The sequence below is a fragment of the Lampetra planeri genome, chromosome 19 (assembly GCF_965212315.1).
Source record: "Lampetra planeri chromosome 19, kcLamPlan1.2.h2, whole genome shotgun sequence".
NCBI classification, from domain to species: Eukaryota; Metazoa; Chordata; class Hyperoartia; order Petromyzontiformes; family Petromyzontidae; genus Lampetra; species Lampetra planeri.
In genome coordinates, this window is record NC_136125.1 from 12,472,783 (window position 1) to 12,494,613 (window position 21,831).

Sequence of the window (21,831 nt, forward strand, 5' to 3'; positions counted from 1 at the left end):
TGTCACCGATCAAATATATAATTGGATTTTAAGGCAGTGCTATTGATAAATGTGTTGAGTTTTTGTTCTTATAACCATAGTGTGGGAGAATTCTGAAGCGAGGCGAGTGGGCAAACCGTTTGGAACCCTTTCCGTGAGTCTCAGCGATAAGCACGCGGACCGCTTTCCAGACGGACACCGCCAACTCCCGGCGTGTGGCCGTGCCCACGATGTTCCCGGCGGTCGTGGTCAGCGGAGTTCACGAGACGTGACTGGCAGCTGCTGTCCCGCCTAATGCCTGGGACTCGGGTGCCCTCTGCGCTGATCGTCTGCTGTTGACAGCTCCGCGAGATTGAGTTGCCCTCTGCTGAGTTTTGTTAAGCCTCGCGCTGTACAGGGCCGACCACGCCGCTCCTGTTTTACAAGTGGTGTTTATTTTGCAAACTTATGGAAGTAATGTTTGACCTTCTGCTCTTCTGCTCGTCACGTGCTAATAATGGTCCAACGTGCTCTCTGCGAGAGTTGGCCAATGTGTGGCTCCACAGATGTATTTCACGCACGCAGCCGAATGAATATTCCCACTTTGAGTGGTTTCTACATTAACAACACGGCTGCCAAAACGCACTCGCGTTTGTATAATTATGGTGCACAAGCAGTGTTTTGAATCAGATGAAAAATAACCACCGCTTTGTTTTTGCCAAAACGTCCCAATTGGATCTCGTTGGTTTGACAGAGCGTGCAAATGTTTGGATGTTTGTTCTCTGTCCATTGGCGAGGGTTTGTGCGGTGCCAGGAACATGCAGCTGCACTCACCACTGCTCTAAATAGACACCGTGAACTTTCAAAACCTCCAAGCACTTTTTAAAAGTCTGTGGAATAACAGGGTGCTGCTTATTGCAAAGGTAACCATAATGATAGTTATTACTAAATTGAAAACCAATTTCCTGAGTATGTATGTTGAACTTCTTTGCACCGTACATAGCCAACCGTGCTAATCGAAGGTGCATCTGCCTTTGTAGAACTACTTTGTTGTGCTTAGTTTGTTGTCCTTCCCCCGCACCTACGATTAGCACGGTAGGGCTACATACGGTGCCAAAAAAGTTCAACATACATTCATTAGAAGTTGACAAATTATTATAATGATACCAATGATACATGTAATAATGATTGTGACACCGTTGTAAAATTAGAAACGATGACTACAGTACTATGATCATTATGATGGGACTGTGTTGTGGGTATTATTATCCTAGCTGCATTAATGTGTCAATGTCTGCTGTCACTCGAGATGCTGTGTGGTTGTGGTTCGTGCACTATTCACACTAACCCCGACACATGTATGTATGTTGAACACCTTGCCGCATTAGGTGATAGCCATGCCATGCGTTGTGCCAGGTCAAGTTTACTTTGAGACCACACGCACAGCCAAAGTCTCGCTGGCACGGGACAGACTCATCTCTGATGACTTCACTTGTAATCCACTCACGCTCACACAGTGGTCGCTCATTTAACGTTAAGGACATTATGCTGTTAGTGCTGTGCAAGTGAGCACTTACACAGGCAAAGTTCCCCATATAGCTGTTTATGGCGGGACGAGTTTCGCAGTGAGCCCCTGTGAAGGGCGGCACAGGAGGTGGTGTGATCAGGACCAGGCCCGGCTGCCTCTCTCTCCTCGGAGCTGATGATTTACATGGCTTAGGACCACTTCACATAAATCGCTGCTGATATTAGCCGCGATCGGGAATCGATCTCGGGCTTCCAGGTTTAGAGCGCATTGCGCTAACCCCTATGCCCGTGCTCGGCAGGCACGCAAAGACACAGATCTCCCGTGTCGCCTTAACAGACTGCTGGGGTGCTGTTAGTGAGCACCTAATGAAGGCCGGCACGGCACACGAGGGGGTGGGTGGCCAGCACCACACCCGGCCGCCTTTGTCTCCCTATTGACGACATGCACATATCCTACCGGGTACAGGACACATTTTTGGCCGAGTCAACCTTGGGGAGGCCCAGGACCGGCTCAGATAATCGTCGCCGGTGTTGTCCACGAGTGGGAATTGAACTCGGCTCAGCGGGTCCACGTCACAGCGCGATCACCGCACCACCACCACCGCTGCTCCGCTGCAAGGCGCCACACGCACGCACGCAGAGCACGCACACACAGCACGTACACACAGCACGCACACACAGCACGCCACAGCACATGCCGCGGGCTGGCGTGGGTGTCGTGGCGCGAGTGCTCGCTCAGGCCGTGTGCCCCCCCACGTGCCGCCCCCTCCTGCGCAGACATGCGCACGTGCGGCATGGCGGGCTGCCAGCACGGCTGCGAGGAGACGGGCGGGGAGGTGCGCTGCCTGTGTCCCTCCACCGGCCTGCAGCTGGGACCTGACGGACGCACCTGCATAGGTGAGAGCCCCCCCTCCTCCTCCCCCCGCCCGACTTCCACTCCGTCGCATCGCGGACAGACGTCCCACGGCCGCGTGAGGTCGACCCCTCGTCGCCTGCGGTCCGGCGACGCGCAGCGGGGTTGGTGGATCGTGGAGAGCTGGAACGCCGCCTGCTCGCTGCTCGGTGGCGAGGCGCGATTGGTGAACTCTAATCCGAGCCCCAAGTGCAAGAAAGGTTCCGTGTCTGGACCTCACCAGCTGGTGATCCTTATTACTGGGTAAAGGGATTTAGTGAATTAAAACGTTTCAATTTCAAAGATAAATTATGCAATATTGTACTCGGACAGGATATCGTCGATATATTTTTTTATCTATAAATATGTCATATGGATTTGATCAACATTTATACCTCAACTACATTATAGGAGGTTAAGTAGTATTATTTTGAAATTTCGTAGTGTCACGTCAGCCCAGTGAATGACTCCAGATAAAGAGGAATCAGCACGTGGCCTGTGAAGGAGTCACTTGGCAATGTCCTCTCTGAACAACACCAGAGGGAACTTGTTAATCATCAGATTTGGACCAGGCCAAAAGTGAGTTTTAACCCGTGTGTCTGATGAATATCCATTTGAGTTATTGATGATGGTGCTGAGGCCATCGACACATTATCCCTGCTTGGGAACTTGATTTAGTATCAGCTCTTGACCTGGATCTGAACCCGAAATCTAATCTGTACGCAAAATAGACGTTAGCCCTGAGAGCCACCCAGCCAATCCTACTAATGTTAAACATCCTCACCACATACATAAAACATTCACAGCCTTATAACAGAGAAATGTGCAATTTGATAATGTTGGGGGCAATGCTGTTCAATTGGCAGCGTTACCACCCAGCCAGGATGTTTTGGCTTCTTGGCTACAGCCACTGACCAAGTTGCAATAAATTGGCCAGCAGTGAAAATAAGACTCGTACGTACGTGCAGAGTTTGCGTCTATGCGTCAGATTAGCCAGCAAGGACGATGTTGAGCTGCCTCTGAGCATGGGTTTATACTGGCATGCAAGTTTATTTACATGGACATTAAAAAAGAGAAAATTAGTGTTGGCAATGAGCGAAGCTTTTCTGGGAAATTAATGACAAGTTATCAGTTAGGTGTGCTTGCGCATGTTATAACATAAGGGTCTTTAAGGCTGTATAGTTCTATATATATGCAGATGCTATATTAGCACCTTTCACCAGGAAGTAAATCTACTTTAAAGTTTTAATATTTTTTGGATTAGCCACTTTGAGAACTTGAAAGTCAGTGGCTGTGGTCAGACTGTAACAGCTTCTCAAAGGTGTTATTGTCTGCACAACAAATTAATTCCCCGAGTAGCTTTAACAGACTGTTGGGGTGCTGTTAGTGAGCACCTATTAAGGCCGGAATGACACACGGAGGGGATGGTGTGGCCAGCACCGTACCCAGCCAACGTTGCCTTCCGAGTACCGACGTTTACGCATATCACGCCGGCTACTCGTTTAAGGCTGAGCATACAAACTCTGCGGCCTCGATGTGATTCCCACAGCTGACATCAGTGGCATGTCATATATGGATGGGTCCTGGGTCTCACCTAGGTCAACTCAATCTAGTGGCATAACCACATGTGCACTCACATACATTCTACATTCACATGCACGTGCGCAAGCAAGTGGTCACATTAGCCCATATTCCATAACAGCCACCGTAAATATAGCGACATCTCAAATATAGCGACATCTCAAATATAGCCCGTGCTGTCATCTTTGTGGTTTACTCTTTCTCACCCTTCTCACTTTGCAGTCCCACACATGGCTGCACTTGAAAACACGACAGCATTGGTCAGCTGGCCTGAGCCACCTGAGTACTTAAACCACGTCACGAGTGTCCCCTGAAGGACACCTGCATCCAATGGTCTTTGATGTTTACCGAAGGATAATCTATTGGAACTTGGTCAGTTGTCACGGGGATAGGAAGCCACAAAAACCCAGCAGTTGGTGAAACTGTTATTGAGCAACATTGCCCCACAACATGACCCGGTTTTTTCCCCTTTTATATATTTCTATCATAAGGCAGAGTTCATGAAAAATCGAAGTTGGGTTTTAGCATTTGTAGGAGTGGCTGGGTGGTTCATGGGATGGTTGTCCATTCTCGCTCCTTATTTGATTTTGAGTTGAATCTGCCACTTGATATTAAATTAGCAAGCATAGCATGTTGATAGTCTCAGTGCAATCGACGGTAACTGTAGAAAATCATACATGAGGTCATTTGAGTTGTTCATTTGCATTGGCCTCATCCACATTCGAGGAATAAAATGGTTAATCTTTTTAAAATAACCAGGTAACACCGAGTGAATAGAGTGTTGTTCAACATCGGCATTACGAATTCACTAAAGAGGACATCTGTGGTTTTTATTTTCTGGACTGATCTATTTCCTTGGTAAGGTGATGCTCTGCTAACTTAAGTTTAATTGTTGATGAAATCCATGAGTTGCAACAACGAACAACTCTTAGTATTCCGAGTACATTACTGCGTGAATTCTCTCAGGAATTGGAATGTTCATTTCTTCACCCACTAATAAGGATCACCTGCTGGTGAAGTCCATTGCACTGCTTGCATTTGGGCTCAGCTTAAGGGTTTGAGAAGTGAAACTCAGCTGGATGCACTCAGTGAAAGAAGTTGTGCATGTGCCTGGGCTTATGCTGGCTCTAATCCTGTGCCACTCTCAAGGATTTGCTGCTTAATTGCACTTACGACGTAGACCCAGGCAAGGAGGCAAAGAAATTATGTGGGAATACCCTTGGCCTCATTAGGTTTGGATGTAAAAATACAAATAAAATAAACAATAAATATTTTTTAATTCTTCCAGGAAAGGCCCACTGAGCCATGCAGCTCTTTTTCAGGAGCGACCTGGCTGCTATCACAAATGATAGCTCAACGAAGTGGCTTCCCGTCACGTGGGAATGTATAGCAGCCAAATACTCTAAACGCGTGATGTTGATTCTAAATGTGGAGGGAAAAAAACGGAGGATCTGGAGAAAAATCCATTCAATCAAGGGGAGGACATGCAAACTATAAATATACAGCAGGCGTCAGGGTCGGCATCGAACCCACGACTTCCTGCATACCAGGCGAGGTAGTTAACAGCTTGCCACAGCGGAAACATTTTCCAAAAATCTTGGACATTTAACTCCCCTCTCCCCCCCGAGTAACAGCACAAGGTACTGTGTAGGTGTTGTGGTTGTGATATGTTTTTGGGTTGTGCCGCGTGTTGTTTGGCACGATGTCCAACGTTTCGCTCCACGTTCTGGGAGCTTATCCTGGGACTGGATTCGTTTCCACACCACACACGGCACAACCCGCAAAAAACGTCGGAGAGTTATGCAGCAAGAACTGCTTCTGTTCCGACGCGGGATGTAGGCGTTGTGTATATAATCTTCATCGCAGAGATGACAATACGTTTTGTCTATTTGTCTGACGATCTGTCTCTCTGACATGAGTACGCACCTGTGCCTGAACCTGTATAACTCTTTGTATTTTCTCTGACATTCGCAGCCAATCTTTCAACTCAACCTTTTCCCATGTGTTAATGTACATCTCCTGTTCACGTGGAAAGCACTGTGTTTGTTTTGGAGAGTGTCACTTAGCGCCAGCCGTTCATTTGACCTGGACACCAAAACCTCTCAAACCGGCCACTGCAGTCAGCATTGTCTCAGCCTGTAGAGACGTTATTCAAAAGTCAGAGTAACTTCCTTTCCGAATGATGGCATACTCCAGGACAGCGCGTCCACTTGTCACCAGTGGTGGTGCTTGCCATCAGCAAACCAAGCCAAGCCAAGGCTTTTTACGGCCCGAAGCAACCCAAGTGCCCCCAAATTCATGAATGGGGATGCACCAAATATCAGCTCGAGTTGAGATTCTAATAAATATAAAAACCAAATTAACATAATAGAATATTAATCTCTCCAACCTCTACGTTGCCTGTATCTCTCTCTCTCCCACCATATTTTATATTTAATATCTGCATCTTTTTCATTTCATTACATGTCTTCTCTCCATCTTTCTTCTCTCATCTCACTACATCTCTAACTCCTGTCTGCATCTCTTCCGTCATTTCGTGAAGCAGTTTATAATCCAATTGGTCAGGCAGCCAAGAATGATTCCTGCTTTGCGCGCCCCCCATTGAGCCGGCGCCACCGCTGCTTGTCGGGGTGGCAGACGTTGAGGAGAGCCACGTTTGTCTCGCCGTAGACGTGGACGAGTGCAAGGCGGGCAAGGCCGTGTGCCCGCGTCACAAGAAGTGCGTCAACACCTTCGGCAGCTACCTCTGCAAGTGCATCGACGGCTACGACCTCAACTACCACAGTGGCAAGTACCAGTGCAAAGGTGAGAGGCAGCAGGCGTCCATCTCCCGGCGCGGCAGTTAAAACAATGGGCGGGTTTCTCTACTCCCCCTGCCCCTGTCCACCGAGCGGCTATGCAGTCATGGGTGTGCCGCCGTCGATCGGTGGGTCACATGTGATGGAGTCAAGCATGGCTACTCCCACCTCTTCCAAGATGTCTGGCCAGCGTGGAAGAGGAGGTCAATATACCCTCTCAGAGCGGCTCTAGATCTCCTTGTCTGTATGTAAGTTGAACTTCTCTCGCGCCGTACGTAGCCAACCGTGCTCATCCGAGGTGGGGGGAAGGACAACAAACTAAACACAAAAAGCACTTCTAAAGAAATGAGTGTTCAATGTAGATTAAAAGTGCATAGCTTCCCAGTGGCATCTTAATATTGGAAGGAAGAGCGTTCCAGACGGCCGCAAAAGCGCATCTGAAAGCACGAGCGATGCGGTGGCTGTCTTTATTCGAGTGGAGGGCGCTTCCACCAGCAGTGGCATGTGCAAGCAATGGCAGGGCTGCACCTTGACCCTCATCTCTACAGGAAAGGGATTTAGAATAAATGCCTTCACACTGTTATATACTTTAACTACAAACCTCATTTCCTCCATGAATTGGTTGATGTGCATTGCAGTCCCCGGTTACAATGGAACGCCGGGCTGTGGCAGGCAACCATGTCTCAACGTTGACGGTGGCTGCACTGGACTCTATTTTAGCTTCCCGTGAAGTGACCCAGACTGCACATTTCTAAATATTCCATTCACACCAGGTGTTGCCAATGGGGTAACTGAAGATTGACCGCACATGCAGTGCTTTTGGAAACCAGACACACACCTGGCTTTGGGATTTCAAAAATAATTCTCAGCAGATCCCTGCACTGGGCCTGTCCTGAGCGACACGGTGTCTCGACACGAAGCCTCATCCCGCACCCTTCTCGCTTTGCACGTTAGCGTAGCAGCGGGAGTTTCTGTCGCCACGACGGATGTTTGAAGGGGCACCGTGGTGGCGATGGGGCGTCACGGTGGCGAAGATGTTAACTGTCTCGCCTGGTATACAGGAGGCCGTGGGTTCGACCCTGACACCTGTATAATTGAAGTTTGCGTGTCTCTCTCCCCGTGGTTGTGTGGATTTTTCTCCGGGTCCCTCCACAATTAGAATCAACATCACGCGTTTGTCTGCTATAAATTACCACGTGATAAGCCACTTAATTGAGTTATCATTTGTGGCCAGGTCGCTTCTGGAATAGAGCTACTGTATATAAATAAATAGTAAAACTAAAGGATTGTCCTATGCATAAATGCAGCAGCAGCAGTGTGAGATGGAATGGGAGGTTAAATCTACGAATCTTCTAACTCAACGCACCTCTCCACGACGTGCTGGATTCCACAGCTAATCACAAACGCGTGCGTAAGTGTGTGCACAGGTGTGCATTGCTCTTGTTCTGTAGCTAGGTGTGGGTGCAACTGTAAGCCACATGCTTTTGGAGTGTTCAGCTCTTTAATCGGGTTCATGGGTACTGCTACTGTATTAAACATTCCCAAATGTTCCATTGGGCTGACAAGCAGCATGAAATACTGAGAAATATGGCCAGGAGTTCCTTGATGGGCAATGAACGGCTTGAATGCTTTTTTTCTTTTACTTCAACCCATACGTTCTTCACGATTCGAAAAACTAATTTTGAATGCCAGCAAAACAAAAATTTAAAGTCTGAACATGGGCCCCACGTACACAACGCTGCCTCCGTCTTAGCAGCCAAAGCGACTCCTTACAATTGTTGTGACCCTAAGCCGTAACCCACGGCAACAGAGGTGGCTGCTATGAAGGGCGGGCGGGCGATCCGTCTCGATAGCCCGTGTGCCGACGCGGAGTGAGTGGCTTTGTGCACAGACACGGACGAGTGCAAGCTGGGCAAGCACAGGTGCCACGCCAACGCCGTGTGCTACAACACGCCCGGCTCCTACCGCTGCAAGTGCAAGCCGGGCTTCCGTGGCAGCGGCTCCGACTGCACACGTGAGCTCCGCCTGCCGCCGCCACGTTATCTCGCTTGACCACGTTGGATGTGAAATTCTGGTTGTTTACCTGCATCTACGAAAGAAGAGGAAGCTCCTCCTCCGCAGCGTTAATTATGAAGCAGTCCCCCCTCCTTAACCACCTTCCAGTCCTCTCTTAAAGCCTCACCACCGCCACCACTTCTTCTCCATCGCCCATTGCCTTCCTCTTCCCTCCCCTCGCCCCTCCGCTCTCGCCGTGCCTCCGCTGCCCTGTCGTGACCCCCACGTGCCCTCTGTTACGGTCGCTCATTCCTCGGCCCTTGCACTGCCCCTGCCATCTAAATCACTCTCATATTTGTTACTGCTTTTAAACAATTTTATATTTAGAAAGCGCCTTGAGCTCTATAAATATCAAATAAGATTCAGTGGATAGCCACAACCCCCCCCCAAACCTCTTCCCCCCAAGAAAATGCACCGCTTACTTTGATACACATTCGATTTTTGTATCAGGCAAACGTACGTACATAATGATCCGGACAAATTTATGTTGCGAGACGCTCCACCACCCCGACACAGCCAAACGAATGATAATGTCGCGTGAGCGAGCGTCTTAACGATGCGCCAATTATCAGTCGTTTCAGGTCACGCATGGATACGATGACGAACGGTGCTTACAACCACATGTTAGAAGCGTGGGTATTTCCCACCTCTTCCGAGATATCTGGCCACCCTGGAAGAGTAGGCCAAAATAGCCCCAAAGGGGCTCCCCAGAGCTTTCTACTCGTCGAGGTCCATCTGCCAGCAGTGGCGTGAGGAGGCAACTGCAGGGCTGCACCCTTGCCTCTCGCCATTCCACGCAACGCGCGGGGAACACAGCAGCTGGTGACTCCTGGTGGAGCCCCTCGAGTTCCTGGGTCGTGGCAGAGCTTCGGGTGACATTGCGCTCCCACTGTCCCCCCCACCCCTTGCTCTTCAGCGGTGCCAGAAATCCCCAACGTCGCCTCGCCCGTCTTCCTGGGCGGGGGCGGCAGCCGCCACTACCTGCGCAACCTGGTGACCGGGCGGCACAGCGTCGTGCGGCCGCACCGCAAGGAGCTCAGGAACGAGATCCCCACGCCGCCGGCCCCGGCGGCACCCGCGCGCACCCCGGCCCGCACCGAGCGGCGGCCCGGCCTCCAGCCCTTCGACTACGACGAGAGCGGAGCGTTCATCGGCGCGCCCCGAAAGCCGGAGGGGCCCGCCGGCCGCAAGGGCCTCAAGGAGGAGAGCAACGCGGTCGGAGGGACCACGGCCCTGGGAGGAGGAGCGACGGTCACAGAAGGAGCGGGGACCGCCGGTGGGAGCGTGGGAGGTGGGGGGAGTGCAGGTGGCGGTGGGGCGGGAGGTGGTGGTGGGAGTCCCGGAGGTGGTGGGGGGAGTGCAGGAGGTAGGGGGAGTCCCGGAGGTGGTGGGGGGAGTGCAGGAGCCGGTGGGACGGGAGAAGCTGGTGGGACGGGAGGAATCGCTGGGACGGCAGGGCCCGGCGTTGCGGCCGGAGCGGGAGCTGTGGGGCTGACCCCCAGGCCGGAGGGCGGAGACGACGTCCACGCGAGCAACAGCATCGACCCCGAACCTCAGAAGCCTCGCGGAGACATCTTTGGTAAAGCCTGCGGTTTTCAAAGCACTGCACGTCATCTGCACGCTCTCACCTGCTCTGGTTTTCATCACAGAGAGGGCATTTGGCAATGATTTTGCTCCGAGGAATCTGACCACGGCTGGTGGAGGCTCCGGGATACAATGGCCTCGAGTCAAACGGCTGTGTTCCAGGTGACGTAAATATTTACATGCAGCAGTCAAAATATTTTGAAGGCTGAAATTTAAAGGATGTTGCTGAGAGCGACTTGCTCTTGATACTGGAGTCATCAATAGAATAACCTTGAACTTTTGTGCATTTTTTCTTCCTGGGGATTTTTTTACACAAAGAGATGCCTTTAAAATAAAGTTCACGTTAAGTTTGTGAAACTTAACATCACAATCATTGCCCCCTACTGGCAGACCAACGCCCATTGGCACGCCAAGTGCTGAGCCACCACCGTGTGCCTGCATGGACAGCTGCCACGGGACGTGGCTTTTCCACGTGGTTGAGATGAGGCGTCAAGCGCTCCGAGATGCCCCGGCTCATAGGGGGCCACTACTGTTTATCAAAAACAAATCAACATTAATATCATACAAATCAATATTCATATCATACAAATCAACATTAATATAATACAAATCAATATTCATATCATACAACTTAACATTAATATCATACAAATCAACATTAATATCATACAAATCAATATTTCTATCACACAAATCAACATTAATATCGTAAAAATATATTTTAATATCAAACAAATCTATATTAATATCATGCAAATCAATAATAATATCATACAAATCAATATAAATATCATACAAATCAATATAAATATCATACAAATTTAATTGCAGGTGGCTTCCCACTCCAGTGGCAATGCGGTGGTGCCCAGCTGCTGGCCACAGCCCCTCGGCACAAGATGAACATTCAGGATTCCCGTAGAGTTGAAATCAATTAAATTTTCCTCGGAGGACTGAAGGGCTGAGTCGACCTCTGTTAGGATGTGAACTTTGTGTGCTCTTCCAATATTGAGCGTGCGCTCCACTGTTCCACGTTCACAGTTTGGGTCACCATTCACGAATTCAATAAATTAACAAGTTGGGAGAGAAAAACAATTGCACATACTCATTCACGTGGCACTTTCCCCAACGCACTTTGGTCTTCGGAAACATTGCTTCATTCGTATGAAAGCCGAGGAGCAGGTGTCAAGGCGAAATGTGTTTGTGTACTGGCAAATACACTGTCGTAATTTTTGCTTTGATGCATCCCTTTGATAAATGTCGCCCGATTTCAGCTGAGAAAGTCCTGAACGTTAACTTTATTATAAACATAAATTGACATTGAATCATCTTTACGAGAGTTATCATGGCCATCCACCACCCGTTCCAGACAGATGTACCGACAGAGCTAATCTTAGTTGGACAGCGTTCAGAAATATCTGTGTGTGTGACGGTGGTGTGTGAATGTGTCTGTGCTGCAGTGCAATCTGGGAAGGAAACCTTTCAGGGCGCCATCTCAATCGACTGGGGCAGCAGCGCGGACAGGGAGAGTAAGTCACGCAAATCTCTCGCGAGCCTTGCCTCATGGTTACGGTCTGACACGCAGCTCAGGAGCAAAAGCCTCGGCATATCTCACCCCAATGGCATGTTATCTTTGCGTTTAGTGAGAGGCACCACCTGCCCAGATTATCCTGATACCAAATGCCTTGGATGCTGATGCCCCGTGCACGCGAACAGTCTTGCATCGCAGCACCTTACTGAAAGGTTCTCCCACATTTTCCACACGTGGGGAGCTTCTGTTTCCAGCTGGTCTGGTTCATAACCTGTGCATCTTTGTACACTGTACTTGCGTGAGTACACCGATTGTCATCAGCCTTGGTCAACGCACTGGAGGATGAAGGCCTCCCCAAGTCACCACCATCTCGTGACCCCGCGGTGTAACAATCCACACGAGCTGATTTCATTGCGTGGATGGTGGATGTCCTCTCAGATGCGTTTTCCATGCCTTGGCTGCCACTCCGTCGACTAACCTTGTGGAAAAATGACATTCAACAAATGTTGCTGTCTCGTACCGAACGGGCGCCACAGTGTTTGTGGAGTTTTCTTGCCGCAGTTGTTTAACAGGCCACACTCTGGTGACGAGAACGAAACCAGTGTTTCCTACTTAAACAAATTCCTGTTGACAAACATTGGTCCAGAAGGCTGATAGGTCGACAGGCTGGAGGATTATCAAGTTATTTAAATCCCCAACCACCCAACCGCCAGGCCTCTGTCCACCCAGCCGTATAACTCGGCACAGCAGTCAGTCCGTCAGTCGAGCGGAAGGTGACGTGTGATGGAGACCAAAATGTGGAACTCCCACCTCTTCCCAGACTTCTGGCCAGTATGGAGGAGTAGGCCAAATACCCCCTCTAGAGCTCACATTAGTGGAAGTCCTTCTGCCAGCAGTTGCGTAAGCAGGGAAGTGAAGCGTTGATGGTAACCAGGCGCAGCATCAGAGTTCAATGGTTGTGCATCAATGCTGGTTTGTGCTATTGCTGCTGCTGTTGCTGCTATTGATGTCGATGTGCTGCCTCTCCTTGTGCTGGTGCTGCCAGATTTCTACAGGAACTGCGCCTTTGGGCAAGGAACCTGCGAGTGGATGCAAGACGCTGAAGACGACTTTGACTGGAAATTCCTGGAATCGCCCGATGGTAGGGAACCCACGTGTCTATTGGCTCATTAACAACAACAACAACATCAGCAACAACAACAACAACATCAGCAGCAGCTGCAGCAGTAGCAGCAGCTTAAGAGCTATTCCTGTTTGGAGGAAAGCAATTCCCACTCCTTACTCACAGTTGGAATCCCAATGCTAGGTTTGGATTCAATTCTCACGCAAAATAAAATACGAATGCCGACTTCTCCGCAGCTCTGATTGGCATTGTAGGCTACGTATGGTGTGAAAGGAGTTCAACATACATACACATGCATTGCTGAAAACCAGCACACAAAGTCTCGCGATGAACATAACTCGTAATCTCTTAGCTCTACACAAATTAGTCGTCTGCATTTGTTTTGAACGACGATGGTGAAAAATTATGGTTACAAAGATCGCGATGGGATAAATGACGAAGATTTTAGTCACGTCAGTTTTATTGCTGGTTGTGTTGATTTTTATTGCCATTCATGAGATGATGATGTAAGTTATAGGATGATAATGAGGTCAGCCAAGATCAAATAATGATTCTAGAAAGTTCGATGAAGATGGCGATGTTAGTCAAGACGCTCACGTCAATTGTGACACGGATGTCAACATTAGTGATGGCGATCATGGTGAGAGTGTGGGTGTCAGTGATCAAGCGTTGATGTCTGGAGTGACGGTGTCATGATGATGATTATGATACCAGTGCTGCTGATGATGGTCTCCCAGATTGAAGGTGATCATTATATCTGTAATGACAACGTCTTGACGATGATGGCGTTGTCTTCTTCATAATGAAAGGGATAATGATGTCGTCAGTACGACAGTATCATTGTCATGATAGTAATACTAGTGCTGATGTTGGTTGATCTCAGTGATGAAGATGATCATCATATCGGTAATGACAATGTCTTGATGATGATGAAAACGATGATGATTATAATGTCATCAGTCACGACAATATCATCATGATGATTCCGATGCTATGAGCGGTGATGATTATGAAGATGACAATTGTCAGCAATGAGTGTCTTCGCGACGACAATGAAAGCGATCAACACGCACGTTTTGTGTGTATGTGCGCGTGCCTTCCGCAGGCCGCGAGCGCTACATGACGGTGCCGGCCACCTCGAGCCGCCGCCGCGAGATCGGCCGACTGAGCCTCTCACTGTCCAGCCCCGTGCCGCAGGGCGACTTCTGCGTGTCGTTCCGCTACCGCGTGGCGGGCGAGCACCCGGGGAAGCTGCGGGTGATGCTGCAGAGGGGCGGCCGCGTGGGGCCGCCCGTGTGGGAGTGGTGGGGCGCCGCCACGGGCCAGTGGCGCCACTCGGGGCTCACGTTGCTGCCCACGGCGCTGGAGAGCGTGAGTCTTCCCCCCGGGGGTTCGCCTGCATGCACGGGGGCGGTGGCGGGGGGCTCGCCACGTGGCCACCGTACGCCGATCATTAAATCTTTTCCCGTTCCGTGTACTTCATCAGCTTTTCTTCCGATTGCATTCCGATGTCGTACGTGGACGTCATCGGAACGTGCGTGGACGTCATCGGAACGGAATCGGAAGAAGAACTCAAATAAAATAACTTTATCTGTATCAAGGCTCCCACAAGGCTATGCGGGGGGGCGTGTGGCTCAGTTTGGCGCCAGCTATCGTAGAGTGCGGTCGTGTCGCTACGGTTCTCTGCGGTGAGTGCGACGTCTTTAAAAACAACGGTTCCACGCCTCTCTAAATAAAATTAACTCTGAACCGCTGAAACAGGACACTCCATCCCTCAAATTGTAGACGTCTCGTAAGGGGAAAGGGTTGAGCACGATGGTGGAATGGCGGGTAGTGGCGCTGCTCGGGACACGCGTCGCTTCAAGAGAGCGCGATGAGTCTCTTCCCCGGGGTTGGTTTGTAGAAGGAGGACTGGGCTCACACTGGGGGTCACTTCACCCGTGCGTCCCTCTATACAGATCAATGTGATGACAGCAAACCAGCCCTGTGGCGGGGTCATCGCTAGGAGGAGCCGGTGGGGCCAGGCACCACGAGTGAAGGAAAAGAAAAGCAAGCTTTTGACAAGACTGCTATTTATAAGTGTTATAAGCATACTTCACCACGCTGGTTAGTGCGGGTTGGTGAAGGCCGGGGGAGTGGGGACATAGATACGGGAACATAGAAGTACAGTACAACACACATGTTTTGTTCACTGCCCTAAGTTGATGGTAAAGTATAGCCACAACGCCTGAAACAACTCCTATGCATGGTGGTCGCCCATCCAAGTTCTGTCCAAGATCAAATCCTACTTTGAGATCTGAGATCTGGTGAGATCGTGTGCGTACAGTACTGGACAGCGTGCATCAAGCACAATTCTGTACTTAGAAATACCCAGGATGCTTAAAGACCATACATTAATTAACGCAGAATCTCAGAATTATAGCTATAAATTGACCAAACACTTGGGATATTCGCTAACAATAGCCGCGTTTCTAATGAACACGCGCTTCACGGTATTGTGTTTGGGGAGACACAGCGGGCCCTGCTGGTGCCGTTATTTATACGCCGCGTATTTCTGTCCTGAAAGCTCAGTAGGGGGAATGTTTCGGCAGTCGGGGCCTGGCTCGCCACCGCAGTCAGAATTTATGGAGCATAAATTGCTCTGAGCTTTTTTTTTTAATGCGGCTTCGTGTTGCCGTTTAAGAAGATCACGAGTGACAGCTGTCCGCTGAAGTTACGTTCGGGATAAAGGCTGCTTGGCACCCGTCTCCCATGATTTTTATTTAGCCGGTTATGTCAAAAATAAGGATGAAATAATCGCGGGCAAATATACTCTTCTTCCATAAAGCCGTCACACTGCTCCAATGAAAGCATGAACATATTATAGTTGTTATTATTATTATACAGACGGTCCATTGCCTCAAATGTCACCGATTAAGTATTTTTCATCCGATGGCTCGCAGTGTCATTGACGAACGTGTCAAGGTCTTTTTCAACACGGCAGCATCGTCACCAAATAATTTTTTTCGCGTGAACAAAAAGCGCGCTCTGCTCGGAGACGATCGTGCGGCAGTACTGTAATTGAAGAAGCAGCAACGGCCCGTGGAGGTGCAGTGTTTTTGCCGGTAACGCGAGCGCACGGTCGGGGAATGAGCCACCAAGACGCAATAAAACGCCGTGCTCACGTTACTTGCGTGAGCAATAAAGCCCCTGCGTCTCATTTCTGCCGCAGAAATAATGGTTGTACGCGATCAATGCCGTTGTGTCATTAAACATAACACTGCTTGCATTGTTAATGTCGTGTTCACGGAAAGCTGCTGCTGGGTGGTTTTAACGCTCGCATTTGTGTCTTGTTTAAACTCTGGGGTCGTTTAACGCGCCGGCTGCTTGGCACTGCCAGGTCTATTTAGTTGCTTTCTTCACTTGCGTTGTGCAATCTCATTTTCGCTGTTTCAATTGTGTTAATGGTTCTAAATTACTATTATTTTTAAATACATTAGTTTTAACTCCGACTTTGGTTTTGTATTTTACGTAACGCGTCTTCCTTGGGTTCATCAATTCCCGTTCACCGCGTTATTAAGCTATCCAATTACACCGCAGTCTCACTGGAACGAGACCGGGTTGAAAGCTCCATGAAATACTGACAAGGTCACAATTCTAATGTAAAGGATATGGAGATGGGGATTACTTTCTCAGTCCGGGGGGGGAGACAGAGAGAAGGTGGCATGGCGGTACACAACGAGCTGCGACATCTGAGAAACACTGAGCGGGATGTGTGTGCCACAGCGGGATAGGGCTTAACTTGAACCTTGGTTTTGGCAGAGAATTTGAAACGAGGATTGGGGCTGTATTTATCTCTGCTTGGGCCATTGTGCAGTGCACCCCCTACATTGTGCTTCACGGACTAGTTTGATTGCCAGCAGAATGTACGGAATTTCAGGTGTGCTGTTGATTCCCATGTGGGTGCGATTACACACTGAAATTCAATGGAGCACAGGTGGCAGGTCAATGTGTGTGTGTGTTATTTGAGAACGCGACTTCCTTTTAACTTAACCGTTGCAAATGCCAGAATTAGCTACAGTGTAATTATCAATTTCCACATGCATGACTGGATGTGTATCTTTGTGACAAAATAATTTGTTGTACTCTAATGTGCTCCCACAGTCTAGGCTCTCCAGCTTCACCTGACCATAAAGTGGAAGTATGGTCAAGTCACAGCTGTGACCCGCGTGGCCTGGGGAGGTCTTCGTGCCGCAAGTGGATTGACAAGGGTGCTGCGCGCGGCCACCGACCAACCTGCGTCTCTGCCCGTGTGCCCGGCTCGTGTGTGCAGATTGTCTTCGAAGCCGAGAGAGGGAAGGGGAGGAATGGAGAGATCAGCCTGGGCGACGTGATGCTCAAGTCCGGACCCTGCCCCGAAGAGCTCATGGAAGATTAGTGGAGGGCGGCGATCCGGCGTGCGTGCACGCGCACGCACGCACACACCTATACACACACACGTGCGCATAGGCGCACGCACAAACATGCACGCACACGCACACACCCACATCTGCGTGCGTCGGACTTGCAGCGTGTATATACACCGGGTGTGATTCTACACTGGCATAAAGACAAACCAGAAATGCATTTCAAAAGCAGTTCCTTTGGTAGCTTTCATTCTGCCACTTTACCCTCCCAGTCCATAATTCTCATTGCACTTTCGGCCAACCGCTATTTAAATACATATACGTAACAGTGAGTGTCTTTATTCATGCCTTAGCCCTTAATATTATTATTATTGTTGTTATGGGAGACACAACAATTTACCAGTGCTCCGGTACAGATCTATGTACGGGCACACCTTGAAGATAATTTCATGTTGTACATGTAGTAGGATTTTATTTAGTTGAAACCATTAACTCAGTTATCTTGCCATTATTACATTAATCTCGACGGTGGATGGATGCGGATGGAATTGGAGCAGTACGACAGAAATGCCCCTTCAGAAGAACGGTGCACTCCACGATCAGGGGATCACAATTGTTGCCCCAATTAAAGGAACTGTGGGGTGCATAGATTTGTGGTGAGATTTGCGGGGGCAGTCCCATGTCTTGTTAAAAGGGGCATTTTTCAATAAACTTTGCCATCTCTCTGGATTATCCAATTCAGTAGTTATCCTCGATTTTTATTTTATTTCGTAACATGTTTAAGAGGAGGCTTGCAAATGGTGAATCGGCGCAGATGTTTTTTTAATTATAAATTATTCCATCTTCTTCCAAGTGATAGCTCACCATTAAAATTTGGAAAGACAAACGTTGCATTGAAAAGATCACAGTTTCATGGAAAGGCTAGTCCACTGAAGCATTTAAATATGCACTATGCTTTTATTTTATTTTATTACAGAGACCGCTGGCTGTAAGGTTATCATTTGACAATTAAAATCTTTAAATGAGCTGTGGTGAGCATCAGGAGTTCCCACTGTGCTTATTGAAGCAACTGTCAGTGCTGTGGTACTGCTACTTGCGATACACTCAACCTCACGATACACCGGGACAGTTTTAGTTCAAGTCGTCGCTGGCAATGCTTGTTGCTCCATTTCCGAGTGTAAACATGTAGTTGCTCGTATCTGGACAGATCTGGTCACTGCTGTCCCTATGAGCAAGCTTGATGTGAACTTCAAATCTGCTTGCAGTGAGCATAGGTCACGAGAACTCCCAAAGTGGTGGGCTCTGTAAACCAAATCATTGTTAATCAAATGTGCTTTTCAGCTGTTTTCATCGATTAGACACACATACCAAGTTGCTCAAAGCGAACGTGTCGTTTGTGACAATTGGCATCAACGATTGTGATAATATTGACCCGGTGAGTCATGTTTTCTATCGCCACAGTACTTCAATTTGTTAATGAACAAAGTCGTTCAAAGTTAAATTTTTGTAGCTCTTATTGTGTCCTACATATTTGTGTGTGTTTTTTAAACAAGTTATATCGTTGCATATATTGTATTATTGCATTAGTGTGTTAGTAACGTTTCGATTCAGACACATTTACGTGTGGATATTGTATATTTACTTTACATTATGACTGTTTAAACCTGGGTTCTACATAAATCATGACAACAACAACTTTAAAGGGTGCTATTTCCGGAATACTTTGTGAGATTCATGCATACATACTATAAATAACTGCCGAGCATAACATACCACGTTTTTTTATCCTACCTTCAAAGTCTGCTTGAACTTCTTAGATATTTCATCTGCGGTTACAAAGTAGATTAAATATTCCTAAAATGTTGAGAGAACATTTCTAACTGTTTGTTCTATTTTTCTTCAACAATTTTTATTTTTTAACACAAGAGCCACACTTTAGAATTGTTGGTGCATTGGTTAACGCACGGCCGTTATTAACCCACCGAATTTGAGTTTTATTCCTGACTTGGGCAAACATCGGTGGACGTTGATAAATTGCATCTGTATTGGCTCCCCCATTCACCAGTGTGCACTGACCATTGCGGTGAAGTATGGTCAAACAACCTCCACGGACAACACAGTGTGGGGGGAAGGTCTTCATCCAGCAATGGATTGCCAATGGGCTGTGAATTGTGACGCTGCAGTGGGTTAGAATTAGACCGACTTAAACATGTCATGCGAAATAAAACAGCGCTTCGATTCTCTTCTCGTCTCGTGCCACCACAGTCGCGCTTTGGGTATTTTTGTTTTATCCTGTGACGGGCACTTGATTTGAATTAAGATTATTTGTCAGAAGTTAAAATCGAATTTAATGTGGTAGTTTTACTTTTAAGTTCGTTTAATTCTCACAAACACTGACATTCTAAAGAGGTTGTGCGTCATTGTTCTTACAGCATGTTTCCCAGTAACTTGCTGACACTTTCTGTGGTCATTCACAATGTTTATGGTGTGTTTCAATCGGCAAAGTGACCCACAAGCCCATGGTGCCCTTTTCATGTAAACTAACATTATTTTAAAGACAATTTGAGGGTAGCACACACATCCAATTAGCTGTAAGACTTGTGTTTATAATTTTAAAATATTTGTGTACTCCTTAGCTTCTAACTGTGTTTTTCTATTTCTATATCAACTGCTTATCAGTAAACTATTTTATTCTGCCTATAACATTTGTGTTCATACCAATGAATGATCAATTTAGAATACCCTTTCCTGAATTTACTAATTATTTCAACAATTGCTCTTTGGCTTCGATGCTGTCTTACAGCTCATTGCATTTTACGTCTCCTCGCTGGTTTATAAACTTGTACAGATCACGTTTGCTCTCGTATATCTCTTTGGATGATTCCTTTGCTCGCGAAACAACGGGAATTGTAGTTCACCCAAGGTGACACGTCTCAAATGATTCTCATCCCATCTGCTGCTCTTGAAAATATGTCACGTGTAATTGTTTTTATATTTACTATTTAAGAATAATTTCAAGCTGAAACTTTCAGAATTTCCTTTGACAGCCCAGCATTAAGATGTTTTCGCAGAGATTTTTAACTCTATACCGACTCAAGAGTGTTTGTACACAGATATCATAATTACATCACACGATGATATGTGTTATCTAATGAATGCTGATCCAAATTAAATCCAAATAAGAATGCATGATAAGCCTTTTATAAGTTATGTTAATTTGTTATAATTGGTATATGAGGGAATGGGTAGGTCCATTAAATGAAGTGACATTACAATGTATCGAACCAATTATGTTAATATTTAACGAGGCCCCCCCCCCACCTCATACAAGTGGTAGGGGTTGTAATGACAATTCTTCACCATGATGGTCAGAATGGGTTGGTGCAAGCATGGAGTTTAATGTGATGGTTGCGTTAAAGTCTTGAACAGCGGGAACCTTCAGCAGGGCCCTCTGCTGGTAACATCGCCGTTCAGGGGCCCACGCTGCCCGGCCCATGCTCGGTGGTCACCCAATCCGAGCACGATCCACAGCAAAATGTTGCTGAGCTTCTGAAATGTGATGATGATGGATGCATTTCGAGTGATTCGGTCACCTCCACGTGGCACAATTGTGCATTTGAACTCATTGGATGACTCAATTGGAAATGCTCTGCCCTGAAGCAAAATTGTGTATTCTCGCCAAAGTGTGGGATCCGCTGCGTATGTCTGTGTGTACATCCATCCGTATGGACTGCGCAGCAAATGCATGACCGTTGTTTATGACCCCGTGGGAGTCCACTGAGACGAGTCTCTGTCTTGGGAGGGAAACTTGGGCTGCACAGTAAAGTACAACTTCATCTTAGTGCAGACAAATAAACAACACGCAATGGAAACAATGATTAAAAAAATCAGCAATGTATTAAAAAGATTGAAAATACAAACATCTCAAGCCATGCATTTCACACTAACACATTGCAGAGGTGCCGTGCTCGGAGTTAACATCATACACATTGGCCAACTAGTCACCTACAGCACTAAGTCGCTGATTATTACGTTGGTCGAAATAATAAAATTGGCAACACTTCACAATGTTCTGCAGCATGAATTAAGAAAACATCTCGATTCCATGTTGTCGTTTCGGTGATCTACTCTGTGTAATGAAACCTGACAGAGATGGCATGGATGATAAATTTAAGGCAGATTAAAATGTCATTCCATTTTACAAGATTTATCACCAACTTGTATTTTTGGAACACGATCGAGAAATCGTGAGGCGTGTTTTGGATTGCAAGTGTTTACCCTGCGACACCCTTAAATTGCAAGAGGTTGTCCTGTGGACTGGCCAGCAGTGTGAATTGGCGTGGTAAAAGATCGTGATGCCAGGTCAACCCGCACTCCGTGTCGCTCGCTGTGCGGGGTCA

General features: G+C 47.7%; 1 protein-coding gene across 1 annotated transcript in view; it reads left to right on the forward strand.

The window, feature by feature from the left end:
• NPNT (nephronectin) overlaps window positions 1-20,283 on the forward strand; it is a 44,156-nt gene extending 23,873 nt beyond the window's left edge. Inside the window, exons 5-12 of the mRNA XM_078603052.1 lie at window positions 2,263-2,382; window positions 6,629-6,763; window positions 8,648-8,770; window positions 9,728-10,390; window positions 11,853-11,921; window positions 12,969-13,064; window positions 14,152-14,417; window positions 17,359-20,283. Coding sequence (XP_078459178.1) covers window positions 2,263-2,382; window positions 6,629-6,763; window positions 8,648-8,770; window positions 9,728-10,390; window positions 11,853-11,921; window positions 12,969-13,064; window positions 14,152-14,417; window positions 17,359-17,463 — 1,577 coding nt within the window. The 3' untranslated portion in view covers window positions 17,464-20,283. The remainder of the gene's footprint in view (window positions 1-2,262; window positions 2,383-6,628; window positions 6,764-8,647; window positions 8,771-9,727; window positions 10,391-11,852; window positions 11,922-12,968; window positions 13,065-14,151; window positions 14,418-17,358) is intronic.
• The last annotated feature ends 1,548 nt before the right edge of the window (window positions 20,284-21,831 follow it).